The 15,376-nt window shown below is 42.3% G+C and overlaps 2 protein-coding genes across 2 annotated transcripts in view; both read right to left on the reverse strand.

The window, feature by feature from the left end:
* The window catches only part of ABCC12 (ATP binding cassette subfamily C member 12), a 57,769-nt gene extending 55,633 nt beyond the window's left edge, over positions 1 to 2,136 (reverse strand). The window contains exon 1 of the mRNA XM_021717322.1: positions 1,966 to 2,136. Coding sequence (XP_021572997.1) covers positions 1,966 to 2,084 — 119 coding nt within the window. The 5' untranslated portion in view covers positions 2,085 to 2,136. The remainder of the gene's footprint in view (positions 1 to 1,965) is intronic.
* A 6,038-nt stretch (positions 2,137 to 8,174) lies between these two features.
* ABCC11 (ATP binding cassette subfamily C member 11) overlaps positions 8,175 to 15,376 on the reverse strand; it is a 73,268-nt gene continuing 66,066 nt past the window's right edge. The window contains exons 33-35 of the mRNA XM_008067515.2: positions 12,131 to 12,264; positions 11,442 to 11,764; positions 8,175 to 8,284 (exon numbers count right to left, since the gene is read on the reverse strand). Coding sequence (XP_008065706.2) covers positions 8,175 to 8,284; positions 11,442 to 11,764; positions 12,131 to 12,264 — 567 coding nt within the window. The remainder of the gene's footprint in view (positions 8,285 to 11,441; positions 11,765 to 12,130; positions 12,265 to 15,376) is intronic.

Here is a 15,376-nt window from a genome sequence, read left to right on the forward strand (position 1 = left end):
ATATATGGCTCTGTGAGAGCTTTATATTTGCAGCAGAGGCTATAAAGGTGCCCCACATCGACCTCTGATCTCAGCTGCAGAGGAGATCATGCAAGCTCATGCTGACAATGTCTCATCTAAAGTGTGTGTTGCGCCTGTTTCACCATCTGTTTCACACCCTTTTTAGTAGCAGATGTGCAGCCCAGAATTACAGGAGGTTAATACCCCTAGGGGCAAAACTTTACTAAGGATATGGAAGCCCATGAATAAATTCCCCCACCTCACATCCCCTGGGTAGAAAATTGAATATTTAGGAGGACCTAGTAGAAGCCAGTTCCCTTTGCCCACAGCAGTGACACTGACTCCACACCTCATGTTCTCTCCTTTCCTGTCTCAGTCTCCTAAATCTTTCTTCCTGTTTCTTGGGATCATCTCCCACATAAGCTACCTACATCTAAGTTCTTGACCGAAGCTCTGCTTTTGGGAGAACCCGAGCTAAGGTAATAATTAATGAGATACTATGAGCCTGGCACATAGTAAGAGTTTCCTAATAGGTGACTTTCATAATACAGTTATGTATGACCCTATATAATCCTCACAACCACTCAGTGAGATGGGTATGAGGGTATGAGGGTAGTATTATAACCTCATTTCATAGGAAAAAACATCTCTAACATGGAAAGGTTAGAGTACTTGCCCAAAATCTCACAGCTGATAAGTGACCCAGGGTCCCATCATTCTCTTAAGCACGACCCCACATTGCCTCTCCACAAAGCAACTATGAACTGAACTGAAACAGGGGATAGTAAGAGATCTCCTGGGGGCTACAAATGATAGTCATGTCCTCACCTTTCAACCTTCACCTCTTACTGTAGAGGAGTCCAATGTGTCTGTCTTTGGCCCAGAGGTGCTCAGAGTGTCACCTTACTATAGAGGTGCCAAATGGCATTCTATTGCTCAGAGAACAAGCCACAGGGCCCTTTCCATGTAGAAAAGGCAGCATTTTATAATGCTATGGTTAGCGTAATGTCAATTAGATGTATAACAAAACAATATACTATGATGTTGAGCATGTAAGCTCAGAAATCAGGCAACTTCAGTTCCTATCCTGGAGTTCAGAAATGACCCCATTCTCTCTTCTCATCTGACCCCAGCTCCTTAGAATGCGACCTTGCAGCTCATTCCCTCAAAAGGTTGAATCTATTTCCCCATACCTTGAATCTGAGCTGACTTGTGACCTTCTCTGGCTAATGAGATGCAGTGAAAGAAGTGGTGCCTGAAGCTAAAGAAGCCCTGCCTGCTCCCACCCATTTTCTTAGAAGTCTACCACAATATTCTGTGATCAAGCCCAGGCTAGCCTACTGGAGGTTGAGCACACATGGAGCTCAGTTGCCCCCACTGCCCCAGCTAGCCAACCTCCAGAAGCATAGCCACCTTGCTGACCAGCAAATGCATGAGTAAGCCCAGTCAAGATCAAATGAACCACCCAACTGGGCTCAACCCAAGTAGTTTTTGTTTATGGGTCACACATAAAATTGTAAACAAAATAAGTGGCAATTGCTTTAAGCTGCCAAATGTTGAGGTCATCTGTTACAAAACAAAAGCTATCCAATGAATCTTAGGCAAGTTACTTAACCTCTCTGTGCCTCAGTTTCCACGCCTATCAGATAAAGATAAAAGCACCTCCAGGGTAGTTGTGAAGAATAAATGAGAAAATGTTTGTAAAACACTTGGACAAGTAGAAAGCTCTTGGACATGGAAAGCTCTCCTTAAACACAAGCCATTGTCTCCTCTCACCAAAGTACAGGAGAAGGCAAGAAGCAGGTGGTTGATAAATGAACAAATGTGCGAATGGGTGGATGGACAAAAGGACAAGCAGATGGAGCAGCACGTGGGGAGCAGGAGAAGTGCCCTCTCTCCTGACGATTTGGAGACCATTCCCGGAGGTCCTGTCCTGGCCTTCCCTGCATCCCCCTCCTGACTTACCTTGCATAGGGCCGCACTGGGATCATCGTCTTCAGGCTGGGGTCATACCTCTCCACAAAGGATCTCCTCTGGCCTCTCCGGTCCAGATCTGAGATGAGGTAGGGGCCTTCACCCACCATCCTGATGGCAGTTTAGAGCTCTGGGCTCTTGGTCTAGGGACACTTTCACACTACGGCAGAGAGATGGGGAAGGTTCACTGAGTGATGAAGACATCTGAAATGGAATCAGGCAGACCCTACTCTACCTAGACCAGTTCCCCCAGAACTGGTTTTACTAGTTAGCCTTCCATATCCATGGGAGACTGTGTCCAAAAGCCCCACCACATCCCCGACTCCACTCAGAGACTTTCATATTAGTAAGAACATTTGATTCCTCTTTCTTTCCCATGTTTGGTAGGCTGGAAGTACAACAGTCTTCCATGGGAGCCAGCTCTGTGGCCAACACTGAATCCCAGCCTGCTAAAACAGCCCCGGTAAAATGGGCTTGCTTTCCTAGTGTGACAGAGTGAAGACTATCACACACACACACACCTCTTCTTCTTTCATATTCACTCAGATAACAGGACTCCATCCTGACACCAATAGTCAGAACTCTTCACCAAACCACTCCTCTGGACCAGCTACATATGGACAGGCCTTCATTCCCCACATTTCTGTGACCAGTGCCCCCAATGAAAACCCAAAATTCAAGTGGAGGGGAACCTTTTTTGGCAGGTCTGTCCAGTCCATAAACCATTCTCCAACCCATCTCCAACCACCTAAATCCAATTCATAGAGAATGACCCCTGAAGGTTTTCCTATTCCTAATTTGGGTCTTTTCCTGAGACCTGACTCCATTATTGCCCTAGGGTTCAGTGATATCTCTCTCCTTAAATCCTATACATAAATTCTCCTTTTTTACCTAAGTTACGTTGAGCTGGTTTCTGTCACTTGCAACCAGAGGCCTTATTATTATTATAAGGGGAGACCCCCCAAAATCTGGAATTTATTTATTAAAAATTATGTATTTATTCTTACACGTTTAAACTTCAGTCACCTTCAAAGTACCCTCCATTTGATGCAATACACCTATCCAGATACTTTTTCCACAGCTCAGAACAGTTTTTGAACTTGTCAATTTTGATGCCTTTTAGTGCTTCTGCCATTTTTTGGTTTCCCCTCTTTCTCACTGGCAAAACATTTCCCTTTGGTGACTTTTTTCATTGGGGAAACAAACAAAAGTCGCTCAGGTGAGATTCAGTGAATAAGGAGGGTGGGGCATGGAGGTCAGGCTCTTTTTGGTTAAAAACGACTGAATACTCAGGGTGGTGTGGGCAGGTGCACTTGTAAATCACCTATCATGAAATGGGCAAGCACGCTAAAAGAATCTCTAAAAAAAAAAATTAACTGAAGCTGAATGCAGCCTCTCACAACAACACTAGCTGGTACATTGATGCTGATGCATTCCTAGAACACTTACCTAGTGGAGGAAGCCTGTACTTCAAGAGGCCTGCCCTCCAAAAGATAATTTCAGATTTTTTGAGTTTTCCTCATATATACATAGGGGTCACATGCCCATGAGTTCCCCCTGGAAGTTTTCATGGTTAGAAACAGTGAATAAACCAATTCCCCTCAAGGTGTTAATGACTGATAAAACCATGGTATGGGAGACCTGGAAGTGTCCTCAGATGCCTTTTTTTTTTTTACAAATTTCTCATTATACAAAAGAGGAAGCAGAGGCCCAAAGAGGGAAAGAACTTCAAGAACATATAGAGAATGAGTAGCATCTCTCAAATCTGAGCAGTCTAGATACAGGGAAACTGATACTCTCTCCCTTCTCCACTAACCCTGCAAATTTTTTTGCTTATGTTGCAAGAGACACTCTTCAGGAATCATATGTCTTTTTTATTTTTTTACAACAGAATTTGATAATCAAAATGTCTTCACCTCAAAAGGATAAATCCCCTAAAGTAGAAACTTAAGCTTTATAGTCAGCAGACGGAGACACATGTTTTATAGGCAGTAGTGCTGCTCAACATTTCTGCATTCCTTCAGTTAATGAATATGAGTGACATGAATACCACCTACTCAGTTCTAGATTCCTAACTCAAGGTGAAATGAGAAGCTAGCAAACAGAGTAAACTTCTGGTCAATCTGTCTCATACTCTGCACTCCACCCTCCATTTTGCACCATCAAACTCTGCACTGCAGCCAAATCCTCCTGTTTTTAGGTCTTTGTACTCAGCACTACCACAAACTGAAACGATCTGGCATTCTTTTCTTTACTTGACTGATTCCTGCTCAGCCTTCAAGGCTCATTTCAGACATTTCCTTTTCTGGGAAAATGTTTTTATTTCCCCAAACAGACTGTGTTTTTCACATGTGTCTTGTTCACAGCTAGATTTTCAACACCTAGAACAGACCCGGGTACATTGTAGATGTTCAGTGCATGTTTGTTGGATGAATGAATAATGATGAGTATGAGGGAAGTCTAAGACACAAATCTTCCCTCCAGAAAGGGAGAGATAAGTACACAACTACACACATTAAAATGGAAATTATTTTGAAGTATGAGATTATATAAAGAATAAAATGTAAATGTAGCATAGTACTAGCCCTAAAAATTACTTTAAAAAAGATGAAAACTAAGAAGTCAATCAAGGAAACAATGAAACAGTAAATAGTAGATTAACCAAACGTAGACAGGGAAGATTTAGAGGAATGAAAAACAAAAGGGATAAATTGGAACAATTAGCAAGCCAGCCAATAGACTTAAACACAATCGTGTCAATAATTACATTAAATATAAATGAACTAAACATTCCAATTAGAAAAACAAAGATTATCAGACTGAATAATCTACCTACAAGAAGTATATTTTAAATATAAACACACAAATAGGTTGAAAGTAAAAGGGTGGCAAAGGAAACCATGCTAACAATAAGAAGTAAATACAGAGAGATAGAATTCTGATCTTACAATAGGGAAGAATTTCTTCAAGCAAATTTAAAAAATAAGTCCCAAAGTAAAAGCTTGATAAAAATTCTACTGCATTGATATTATAGATAGTCTGTTAATCAGATGACATAACTTTTAAGAAAAACAACATGCTGGTATAAATGTGATTCATTTAACTGCAAATAATTAATATGCAGAATTTATAAAGATTCTCAATATGTCAATAACAGAAGCATAATCAATCAATTAGAGAAGTAGGCAAAAGAAAATTGACAGATGAGACAAATAAACACAAAAAAATATACTCACTCTCTGAGAACCAGGGAAGTATGAATTAAAACCACAATCATAATAACAGCCATCTCTCATTCTTCAAACAGACATTATTTAACAGCCTAAAATTGCAAGTCTTGACATGTAAATGGAGCACAGCAGCTCTTAAACCTTGCTGGTGGAAATATAAATTATACAACTAATTTGTAAAGCAATTTGGCATTATCTGGTCAGGTTAAAGATTGTCTTACTAACATAGGCAGCAATTATCCTTCTTAATTATGTTCATGCCCTGGAGAAATTCTGTCTGTTCAAGCAGTCACATGCAGAGTGGCCACAAACTTTGCAGATTCCCTTCCATTCTCCTCACAGTTTCTTCCCTGCCTCTGCCAGCCTCTCTTCTTTCATACTTACTGGAGTCAACAACGAAGTTCATTCTAGAAAAACACAGGGAAACAATCCATAGAGGATGGAATCTCACACAAAAATAGCTTTACGGCCCCTCTACAGAAATATTTGTAGCAGCTCTCTTTACAAAATCTTAAGCATCCATGAATAGGAAAATGAATGAATAAATTATATATTACTATCCAACAGTAAAATTGAATGAATGAAGTCCACATATCAACCTATGTGAATATCACACATGATAAAATGAGAGGGGAAAAAACAAGCTGCAGAAAATTACATGTACTCTGATACCATCTGTATAAAGTTTACACACTTGCAAAACAATAATACTTTATTTACCAATCACTATATTTGTAGTAAAATTTCATTTCCCCAAGTATCCATGATTCCTTTTATTGGAGAATGGGATTGGAAACCAAGTTCTGCTGCTCTACAGGAGATGCTTAAAAAGATATCAAGCACAGAAGGAAAAAAATCAAAAAGAGGAAAAGAAAAGAGAGAGAGAGAGAAAAAAAAAAAAGAAACCAAGCTCTGGACACCAGGCAGATCATTTGGTGTTTTTTCTTCTAGGCCCTTTCAACTGACACAGCAAGGAAATATATGTGTGCATATTAACTAGTGCACAAACACGTATTTATAAATATTTCGATATGCAACATCTGTATCTATTTTAAGCTAGTGATGAGTTCATACTGAGTCTCCAACTTTAATTCATTACCATAATTATCATCATTCTAGTCTCCTCCCCTTGCTTATCTGTAAACTCCAATTCTAGCCATGAGAAGCCAGGCTTTCATCATCCACCATCCATTCAATTAATTGTTCAATTAAGTATACATGTATAGCAGTATCAGAATTGTCCACCTGTAGCCCTGTGAGGAAAACTCGATCAACTAGAACATGATACTGCCAATGGGACAGTTCAAAACAGAAAAGGGGAAAAAAATAGTAACTTCACAGCGGAGACGTCTGACAAACATCACCTCAGGCAGGTGGTCAAGGTCACCATCAACAGTGATAAGACATGCTGGTAGTAGGTACCCTTCATATGATGTGATGAGAGTGACACTTCACCTCTATAGTCTTTGTTCCAAAAACCCACAACCCAGTCTCTGCATGGCAAAATCATGAGACAAATTCCAATTAAGGAGCAGTCTACTAAATATCCAACCAGTACCTGATTCCTCAAAACTGTCCAGGTCATAAAAAACAAGGGAAGTCTAAGAGACTGTCACAGGCAAGAGGAGCCCAAGGAGTCATGACAACAACATGTAAAGTGGTATCTTGGATGAGATTCTGGGACAGAAAAAGGACATTAGGTAAAAACTAAGGAAATCTAATTAGGTGTAAGCATTAGTTAACAGTGTATCAATATTTGCTCATTAATTATAATACATATGCCACATACGATGTAAATATAAGATGTTAACAGTGGGGAAAACGTGATGTGAGCTGTATGAAAACTCTCCACACTATCTTTACAATGTTTCCTGTAAGTCTAGAACAGTCCTTTAAAAAAGTTTATTTTTAAGAAATAAACGGGAAAGCTATATACCAAATTCAAGATAATGGTTACATCTGGGGACAGGGAAATAAGATCTGGAAGTTACACAGGATCCTCCCATACTGTTGTAATATCTAATCATAACTATGAAAATGCAAACCCTGAAAGCAGGCTCTCTGTGCTCAATGTCACTGAGTAGTGCAGACCTGAGCTGCAAAGTAGAGGTAAGTCACTGTGGAGGAGGATGGGACTAGGCAGGATGGACTTTTGTGAGGAGGCGAGGTCAGAGCTGGGTGGTTGGAAAAGAGTGGAGAGAAAAGGAGAGGAGTTTGGAAAACAGCTCAGACAGTGGTTTTTGGCTGAGAATGTGAGGTGTGTGGTGCCTGTGCTGTAAGGCTTTTCAGGAACACCTATGCAGCAGGCTTGGGTAAGAGAGTCAAGAGACAAGGCTGGACCTGACCTTGGTCTGCTTCTACTTATATAGACAGCAGTAAGCTGGTCCCTGCATAGACCCAGCACTGGGCAAAAGCCACCCTGGAGAGCCTTCCCTACAAAACATCCATTTCTTTGTTTACCAGAAAGCCCTTCACAGCTTTCACTACCCAAGGCACCATGTCCCTGGTTTTTCTGCATTTGCTGCAGGGACATGGAGGGCTGTGAGCTGCTGCAGGTGTTTCAGCTGAGAAAAGTAGAAAAAATCAGCCTCTCATGTGGGTCCTTGGCTCCCTGAGTGAACGCAATCTAGCCTGCCACAGAAGCAAGAAGAATGAATATTGGGTTCAAGTACAGCCTTTGGGCACAGTCTTTCTACCACATGCCCATCTTCCCTGTAACTTCCACAGCATGGGTGGACAGTCAAGCTGTGGTCTCTGATCAGCGGCTGCAACCTCCCACAGGCCACTGGGCCACTCCTCTGCCTGCAGTGACCTAAGCAAAACAGAGGTCGGAAAACAGATTCACTGATGAAGAAGAAAGGACTCTCAAGAAGTTCTGAAGCCCAGTTGAAATTATTTGGGGGAGAAGGAATCAGAGAATCCAAGAGTTCAAAGGCTGCACGAAAACATGAGATATGGTGAGCACAGCTCTCACATGAGTTCTTTCTGGCCAACCCGATCATGCTTCAGCAGCTTTGGTGGCAGACCCCAGTCACTTCTCATGCGGCTCTCATGCGACGTCTCTGCAGGAAATGCATAACCTGAATCCAGTCGTGAGGAAACAGCTGACAAACCCAAAGGTGCATCCTACAGAACACTGGCCTGTGCTCTTCAAAAGCATTGGTATCATGGAAAACAAAGAAAGGCAGGGAATCATTTCAGACTAAAGGACACCAGAGAGTCATGACAGCTCAAAGCAACTCAGTTCTGGATTGGATCCTGGGCCAGGAAAAATACATTTTTGGAACAACTGAAGAAATGTGAACACCAACGATATGTAATAATATTGTAGCAAATTTAAACTTCCTGGTTTTGATAATTGCGCTATTTGACAATCAACAATTTTGGCAATTATTATTATATAAGAGAACATCCTTATTCTTGAGAAATGCATACTGAAGATTGAGGGATAGCAGGGCAAATGACAGCAACTGACTTTCAAACGTGTCAGAAAAATAAGAATAATAATGCATACAGACAGAATGTTAAAGCAAAGATGACAGAATGCGAGTTTGAAAATCACAGTGAAGGGCAGTTGGTATTTCTTGGCATTATTCTTGTTACTTTTCTGTAAATTTGAAATAACTTCAAAATTAAAAGTCAAGCACTTTCTAAGGAAATGGCCCTAAAGGGGAAGAATTCTTTTTCTTTTGTGGAACTAAATGCAATTTTCCTACAACACTTCTCTGCTCTCAGGAGCCATGCAGCCTGCATGATGTCCTCTTTGTATCCTCCGATATTTGGCGACAATTGTCACTTCTGTCAACTTATCCCCAAGTCACACAGTCACTATTCCTCTCTAGTCCAGGCGAAACTTCCCCAGGGCCTGGATCCTGACCCACCTTTTAAGAGGATGGGACTCATCATTGATGAAGAATCCTTTTCTGTAACTTCTACTTTTTGGTTCACTTTTCTAGTGGCAAGTGTCCTGACAGCAAGCTGTTATCAGCTTGTCTTAAGGGACCCTGAGACCAAGATGCCAAGCACAAGAGGCCAGACCTCCATAGCCAGGTCTGAGTAATCAGAGCACATAGGAACTTGGTGCTGGAGGTAATTTCCTTGAGCACTCCCCAGGGAATGAAGTTATGATTATCTAAGAAGGTTTGGAAGCATCGCAGCTGAAATGGCACTTCGCTAAATTTGGCAGCCCCGGGGGGAAAATGAGACTTTTTAAATCAGGAAGCCTGCTTTGGCTAACGTCTCTATCCCCGTCTGTCATGCCATCCTCTGCCAGGAATGAGGAGCTGCCTGGGGTGAGAAATCTGCTTGCCGGCAGTCACGGGCAGGGGCTGGGAGACCCAACTGACAAGAGCTGGGAGGAGCCAGCACCTGACCAGGCCAGGGCCCCTGCCACCATCATGGCTCTTTTCTTGGCAGGACTTTTTCCACTTAGAGCACTTGAGTGTTGGCAGGAGATGCCAAAATGTCCCTGGCACACCACCCTGCTGGCAGGTTGGGGGTTCCTACCTAACCTCAACAGGCTGGACAAGCAGAAACAGGAATTATTCTGCTTAGAACAGAGGACACAAATTGGTGGGTTGTGGACCATGTACAACTTGCAGGTCCATTTTGTATGGCCTGCATAGTTTTAAAAATTTTTCCATTTGTGGAAAACATTAAAAGTTAAGAAATATCACATTTTTAAAAAGATTTCTGGAGTTTGGGGAAAAATCAGAAGCTCTGTATGCTCACATAGCTACAATCAGCTCACAGCAGTAGCAACACTTTCTGGGCAGGGCATACATGCTTTAGTTTGTCACAGTCCCCACCACTCCTTATTGCCTCCCTGACTCTGGGAGGATTCTGGGCCAGTTAGCATTTATCACAATTGCACTGTTGTTTTCCAGTGCTTCCTGGAGCCTGTTTCTCTACCCTTATCTCCATCCAAAGAGAAAGAACAACAGATGTCTAGAAGGTATCTCAAGAAGAAGCAATTTTCCATACCTATTCATCTTACTTTGTTAGATTCCATTTCTGCACCCTTTAACCCAGAAAAGAAAATAATTTTGTGTTTGAGAATTGGATTCCCAGTCTTCTTTGGTGCGCATAATGGAAGTCCTTCCTTGGGACTTCCTTATATCAACCAAGGGCAGACATGCCTTTAGTCATAAAATTGCTCTTTGGTAAGAGACTGTGGCCCTATTGCTCTCTTGATAAATTCGTTCTTAATTTAAAGCTACCAGAATTACCAATATCTGATGGTAACCTGCCTACCGCCCAACTCCCACAGCCCCTTCCTCCAGGGCCCGACCAGCCTCAAGCACAGAGAAGCTATGGGAAACTTTCTCCAGGCCCTGCTGCTCACCTGCCCTGCCCATCCCCAGGTACCCCACACCTGTGCAGGCAGCCAGACCAGGAGAAGAATGTGTGATGAGGGGCTGGTGTCAGACAGGGAGGAAGGAGTGGAGAGAGGAGCCGAGGAACGTGTGTCCAGTTAAGACAACGAAAAGCTTGGAGGTGCAGAAAGGGAAACAGAGGTGCTTTGGCTCAAATCCTGTCTTCCCGAGAGGGCCTAAAACAGTGGCCTGTAGTGGTCTCTAAATGAGGTCACCCTTCAGTTAAAGAGTTGCTCTGGCACAACTGAAGAAAGACAAGACACATACAGCCATGCTCCATGAATTCAAGGTCATTTTTCTAGTATAAAGCCCATGATTAAATTGTGAACAGTGTGTGAGGAGGGGATTCTTTTCTTCAATGTAAGCTTTCATATATTACAGATTTTGAAATCTTGTCTTGACACTTCTACCTTTTCTCTGACAGTTCCAGGGGGCTCCAAACAAGGAAGTACCGCAGGCCTCCCTTACCCCCTGGGAGCCCTCGGGTCCCTGCTCCCTCCCATAAGGGCAGTCACACTCAATGGTGTCACCCAGCACAGCCTGTCCTGGGATGGGAGACAAGGGATCTGGGAACGCAATGATGGCCACTAATTGCTGCAGAGAGAAGCTTTACCTGAACAGGAATAGCTTGAGTCCTGAGGATGAGAGTGAGAGGAAGGGGGGTTAGAAGTCGTGGAGCTTGGAGTTTGGCACCCACAGGCCTCCTTCTCTTCCCAGGCTTCAGATCCAGCTCTCCTTGTGCCACCTGCCCGGAGCCCTCCTCTCCAACTGTCCCATTCAACTGCCACTCCCACCATACCTGAAGAGGGAACTCTGGGAAGCCAACATTCCCCCTGCCCACATTAAAGGGCACTACCCATACCCAAAATGGTGCTGTGACCCAGTGTGGCTCCTTCAATGACAATCAGACCTCCTGCAAAGGTACTTGCATCCTTCCCCTGTCCCTGGCTGTCACAGCACATCTCTGTAGAAGAAAAGGAGAAAAATTCTGCCTCCAACCCCCATTCGACAGGCGAGGAGATCAAGAAACACAGGGCTTTCCGTGCTTGGTGCAGGGTAAGGCTGAGTACAGTCTCCCGACCCCCACTCCAGGCATCTGCTTCCAAGAATGCATTCCGTTTCTTCCTCTGCATTCCCGCAAAGGGGAAGCAACCTTGAGGTCGGGGAAGGGGAAGGGAATCCAATCTTCAAAACAGAGAAAATCTCGTTCATTCATTCCCCATTCATTTTAACCAAAAATAAAGGGGAAATTTGTGCTTTTTTTTTCTTCTTGAATAGAATGAATGGTAAGTCTGAGACTGGCACCAGCAGCTAATTCTTGCACGTAAGCTGTCCCTGTTTATCCTACTTCAGACATTACAGACCGGAGCACAGGTCTTTGCTGAAGCCTTGGATCCCTCTGCACCTCACTCAGATCCAGTGCCCAGTCTCAGAGTGAGCAGGAGGATTCTGCAGGGTGAATTAGTTAGAAGGAAGCAAAAGCTTTCAATCCAGAAATGACAAATCTTGATTCTGTTTTAATAACTATTTAGACACCTTCAAGAGCTTCACCTAACTCTCATGGAGGCCACGACCAATTTTGTTGTGGTGGTGAAAACCTGTCCGGGTCTCTTCCTCCTCTTATCCTGGTCAATTCCTCCCCCTGCTGGCTGTTTCTCATCCTCCACTTCCTCCAATAACAGGTCCTATGAAGGCCATTTACAGTCCTCACAGGACCTGTTACTTCTTTGTGCCCCAAAGGAAGATGGAAATGGAGAGAGAACCTGTAGACAGATGTGGTGTAAGAAAGTGGGTACTACAAGGACAGTTCCCTGAATGGACAAGACCGGCAGAGGTTTTTTTTTCAAAAAAAATGTATTTATTTTAGAGATGTGGGGTACAATGCAGAATTAATAATTAACATTAGTGGTAATTTTACAGGTAAACTTTGGGTCTCCCTTTGGTCCCTGCTTCACCTTGTTTGAGATCATGTACACTTGGCACAGGTTTTCTTTATGTTTGTCTCATCGTCACTTGATTTGCCTCCCCCTGCTTTTCATGAATGTGTCACTGCTGATATGCCATTTGACTTTTGTAGAGCCTTTGTGGATCACAAAGTCCTTCATCCTCTTTATCACTTGATTTTCACAACCCCAGGGGTCTCATGATCACAGCACCCACTCACTTTCACAGGCTTCTGAACAGATTCCAGTCCTGTCAGGTTTATAGAAGAAGAACACTGGGCAGTTTTCCTCATGTTCATGAGAGGCCGGGCAGAGATGGATTTCTACCAAGACACACAGTATTTTGGTATATATAACATAGTTGCTTGGCCTAGCGGGAAACAGATTCTGGAATGGAATGATGGAGAGGTGCAGTCCAGTCTCTTCCCAAGGGAGTCCTTAGGAAAAGAATAAACAGGCTCCTGTTCCAGACAGTGCATAGATGAACCCATGGTCAATCAAGCCCCAGCCTGGGTGTGCACATTCCCGGGGGTGGGGGGCAAGAGAATCTGTTGGTTCGCTTCTAGACCTTTTGGCTTAGATCTAGTTATCAGGTTAATATCTGATACTTCCTCTATCTGAGGATATATTAAATGAATTTTTGGAGCAGGCAGTTGGAATAGGAGCTTGCTCCGTCCACTCCATACATTGAGCTGGTATTGCAGTACCTCCAGGAACAGTGCACCAGAGAGAGAGAGAGAGAGAGAGAGAGAGAGAGAGAGAGAGAGAATCCACCAGAGTACAGGAAGAAAAAATTAGAAATCCTTCCTATATTTTCTCTCATCCTTTAAAAAATCCATTTTATGTACAAATATATTGGTACCGTGACACACATGTATAGGAGAGGAAAGGCGTGATAGCTTTCTTCACCCATCATATAAGAGTTTTGGCTGACACTCTGAAAAAAGGCAGATTTACCAAGAGAAAAACACAACAAATTTATCCAGTCAAAGTTGATATAAGAGCCTTCAGAAATGAAGACCCAAAGACTCAGGGAAAACTGACCATTTTATGCTTAGATTCAATGAATGGACAGCAGTGTAGAAAAGCAATTGGACAAAAAGAGCATAATCAAATGGTGATAGACTGAGGTTGGGAAACCCAGCAAGGACTGTCTGTTCAGATTCTCCTTGGCCTCTCTGTGTCACCTTCCTTTCTTCCAGGTAGAAGGCAGGACCCCTCCAGAATGAGGGTCTTGTGACCTACAATAGACAACATTGGTCAGAGAATTTCTTTGTGCCAGCTCCTGTACAGAAAGGTGGAGGATGTTAGTGATATTTTTAGGTTTTATGGCTGCTTTTGGGGAGAGGGGTTTGAGTTTCTAGGACCCACCTTGGGTAAAAGAAATCCTAGTTTTTGTTACCATAGAGAAGAAAGAGGGGCAAGAGCAGGAGGAATTGAGAAGCTTAGAGAGAACTTGCTTCTGAGGCTTCCGACTCCTTTGGTTCAAAGTACTCAGGATGCCAAAGTGCCATCCTTTGGGGAATCATTTACTGAACCTCAAAATCATTGATTTCCTATACATCATTTATAAATAACCTTATATGCATTTATCAGGAGTCTGTGTGCCCAAATATTTGTGGTAGTGCTCAGTGGTAAGTGGAAACTGGTGCCTGGTGGGAAAGAGAATTTTTCCAGCTCTGAGATTCTGTGAAGTCTTTTTTTTTTTTTTTTTTTAACTTTCAGTGAACTTTAGTTAAAACAATAGGTAAATGAGATTCTTTAACATGACATTGAGGAAACAATGCTTCAAGAGAGAATACACAGTAGAACTTATAAATGAACTGACATTACAAAGAAAATTACAATATGTATACAAATATTTGCTGCTAACTTTTAAATATATTACATATACAGTGATCATTTATGTCCTTCAGATCAGCAGCAAAACAATTTGTTGTCTTTTTATTCCCATAATTGTGCCAGCTAAAGACAATTTACTGGACCAGGCATGGTGGCTCACACCTGTAATACCAGCACTTTGAGAGGCCAAGGCGCAAGGAATGCCTGAGGCCAGAAGTTTGAGACCAGCCTGGGCAACATATCAAGACATCATCTCTACAAAAAACTCAAAAAATTAGCTGGGCATGGTGGCGCATGCTAGTATTCCCAGCTACTCAGGAGGCTGAGTTGGAAGGATCACCAGAGCCCAGGAAGACAGGGCTATGTTGAGCCATGATTGTACCACTGCCCTGCAGCCTGAGCAACAGAGGGAAATTAGACTCAACATAGTAATAATAATAAATATAATTTACTTATTTTTTAAACAATTTCTGTGAAGTCTTTATTCCAAAGTGAGGATCTGCCTAAAATTCCCCCCCAAATTTATATATATATATATAATATATATAAAATAAAGAGAGAGCAAGAGAGAGAGAGAGAGAAAGAGAGCAATATATATAATATATATAAAATAAAGAGAGAGAGAGAGAGCAAGAGAGAGAGAGAGACACAGAGAGAGACAGAGACAAAAAAACAAAGACAGAAAGACCCGGCCTCAGGAAGCACTCAGAAATCAGTGTGTGGAGTTGCATAAAATCAAAAGCTTGTAGTGGCTAAGAGTAGGAACTCTGGAATCAAACCTGACCTCAAAGTCTCTAAATTTCAATTTCTCTAGCTATAAAATGAGAACACAAACCTCAAAGCATTGTAAATGAATTGAGGATTAAATTAGATAATGTAAATAAAGTGTTTAAACATAGTGCCTTTGACATAGTAAACAATAAATGGTAGCTATTGATTGTGAATAATAATTTTTAAATTAGAAGGCTCTCATATAAATAAAAATTCTACTTCCTGGGTTGCTGTTCAAATC

The sequence above is a fragment of the Carlito syrichta genome, unplaced genomic scaffold (genome assembly GCF_000164805.1).
Source record: "Carlito syrichta isolate Samal-C Ts95f unplaced genomic scaffold, Tarsius_syrichta-2.0.1 Scaffold309650, whole genome shotgun sequence".
NCBI classification, from domain to species: domain Eukaryota; kingdom Metazoa; phylum Chordata; class Mammalia; order Primates; family Tarsiidae; genus Carlito; species Carlito syrichta.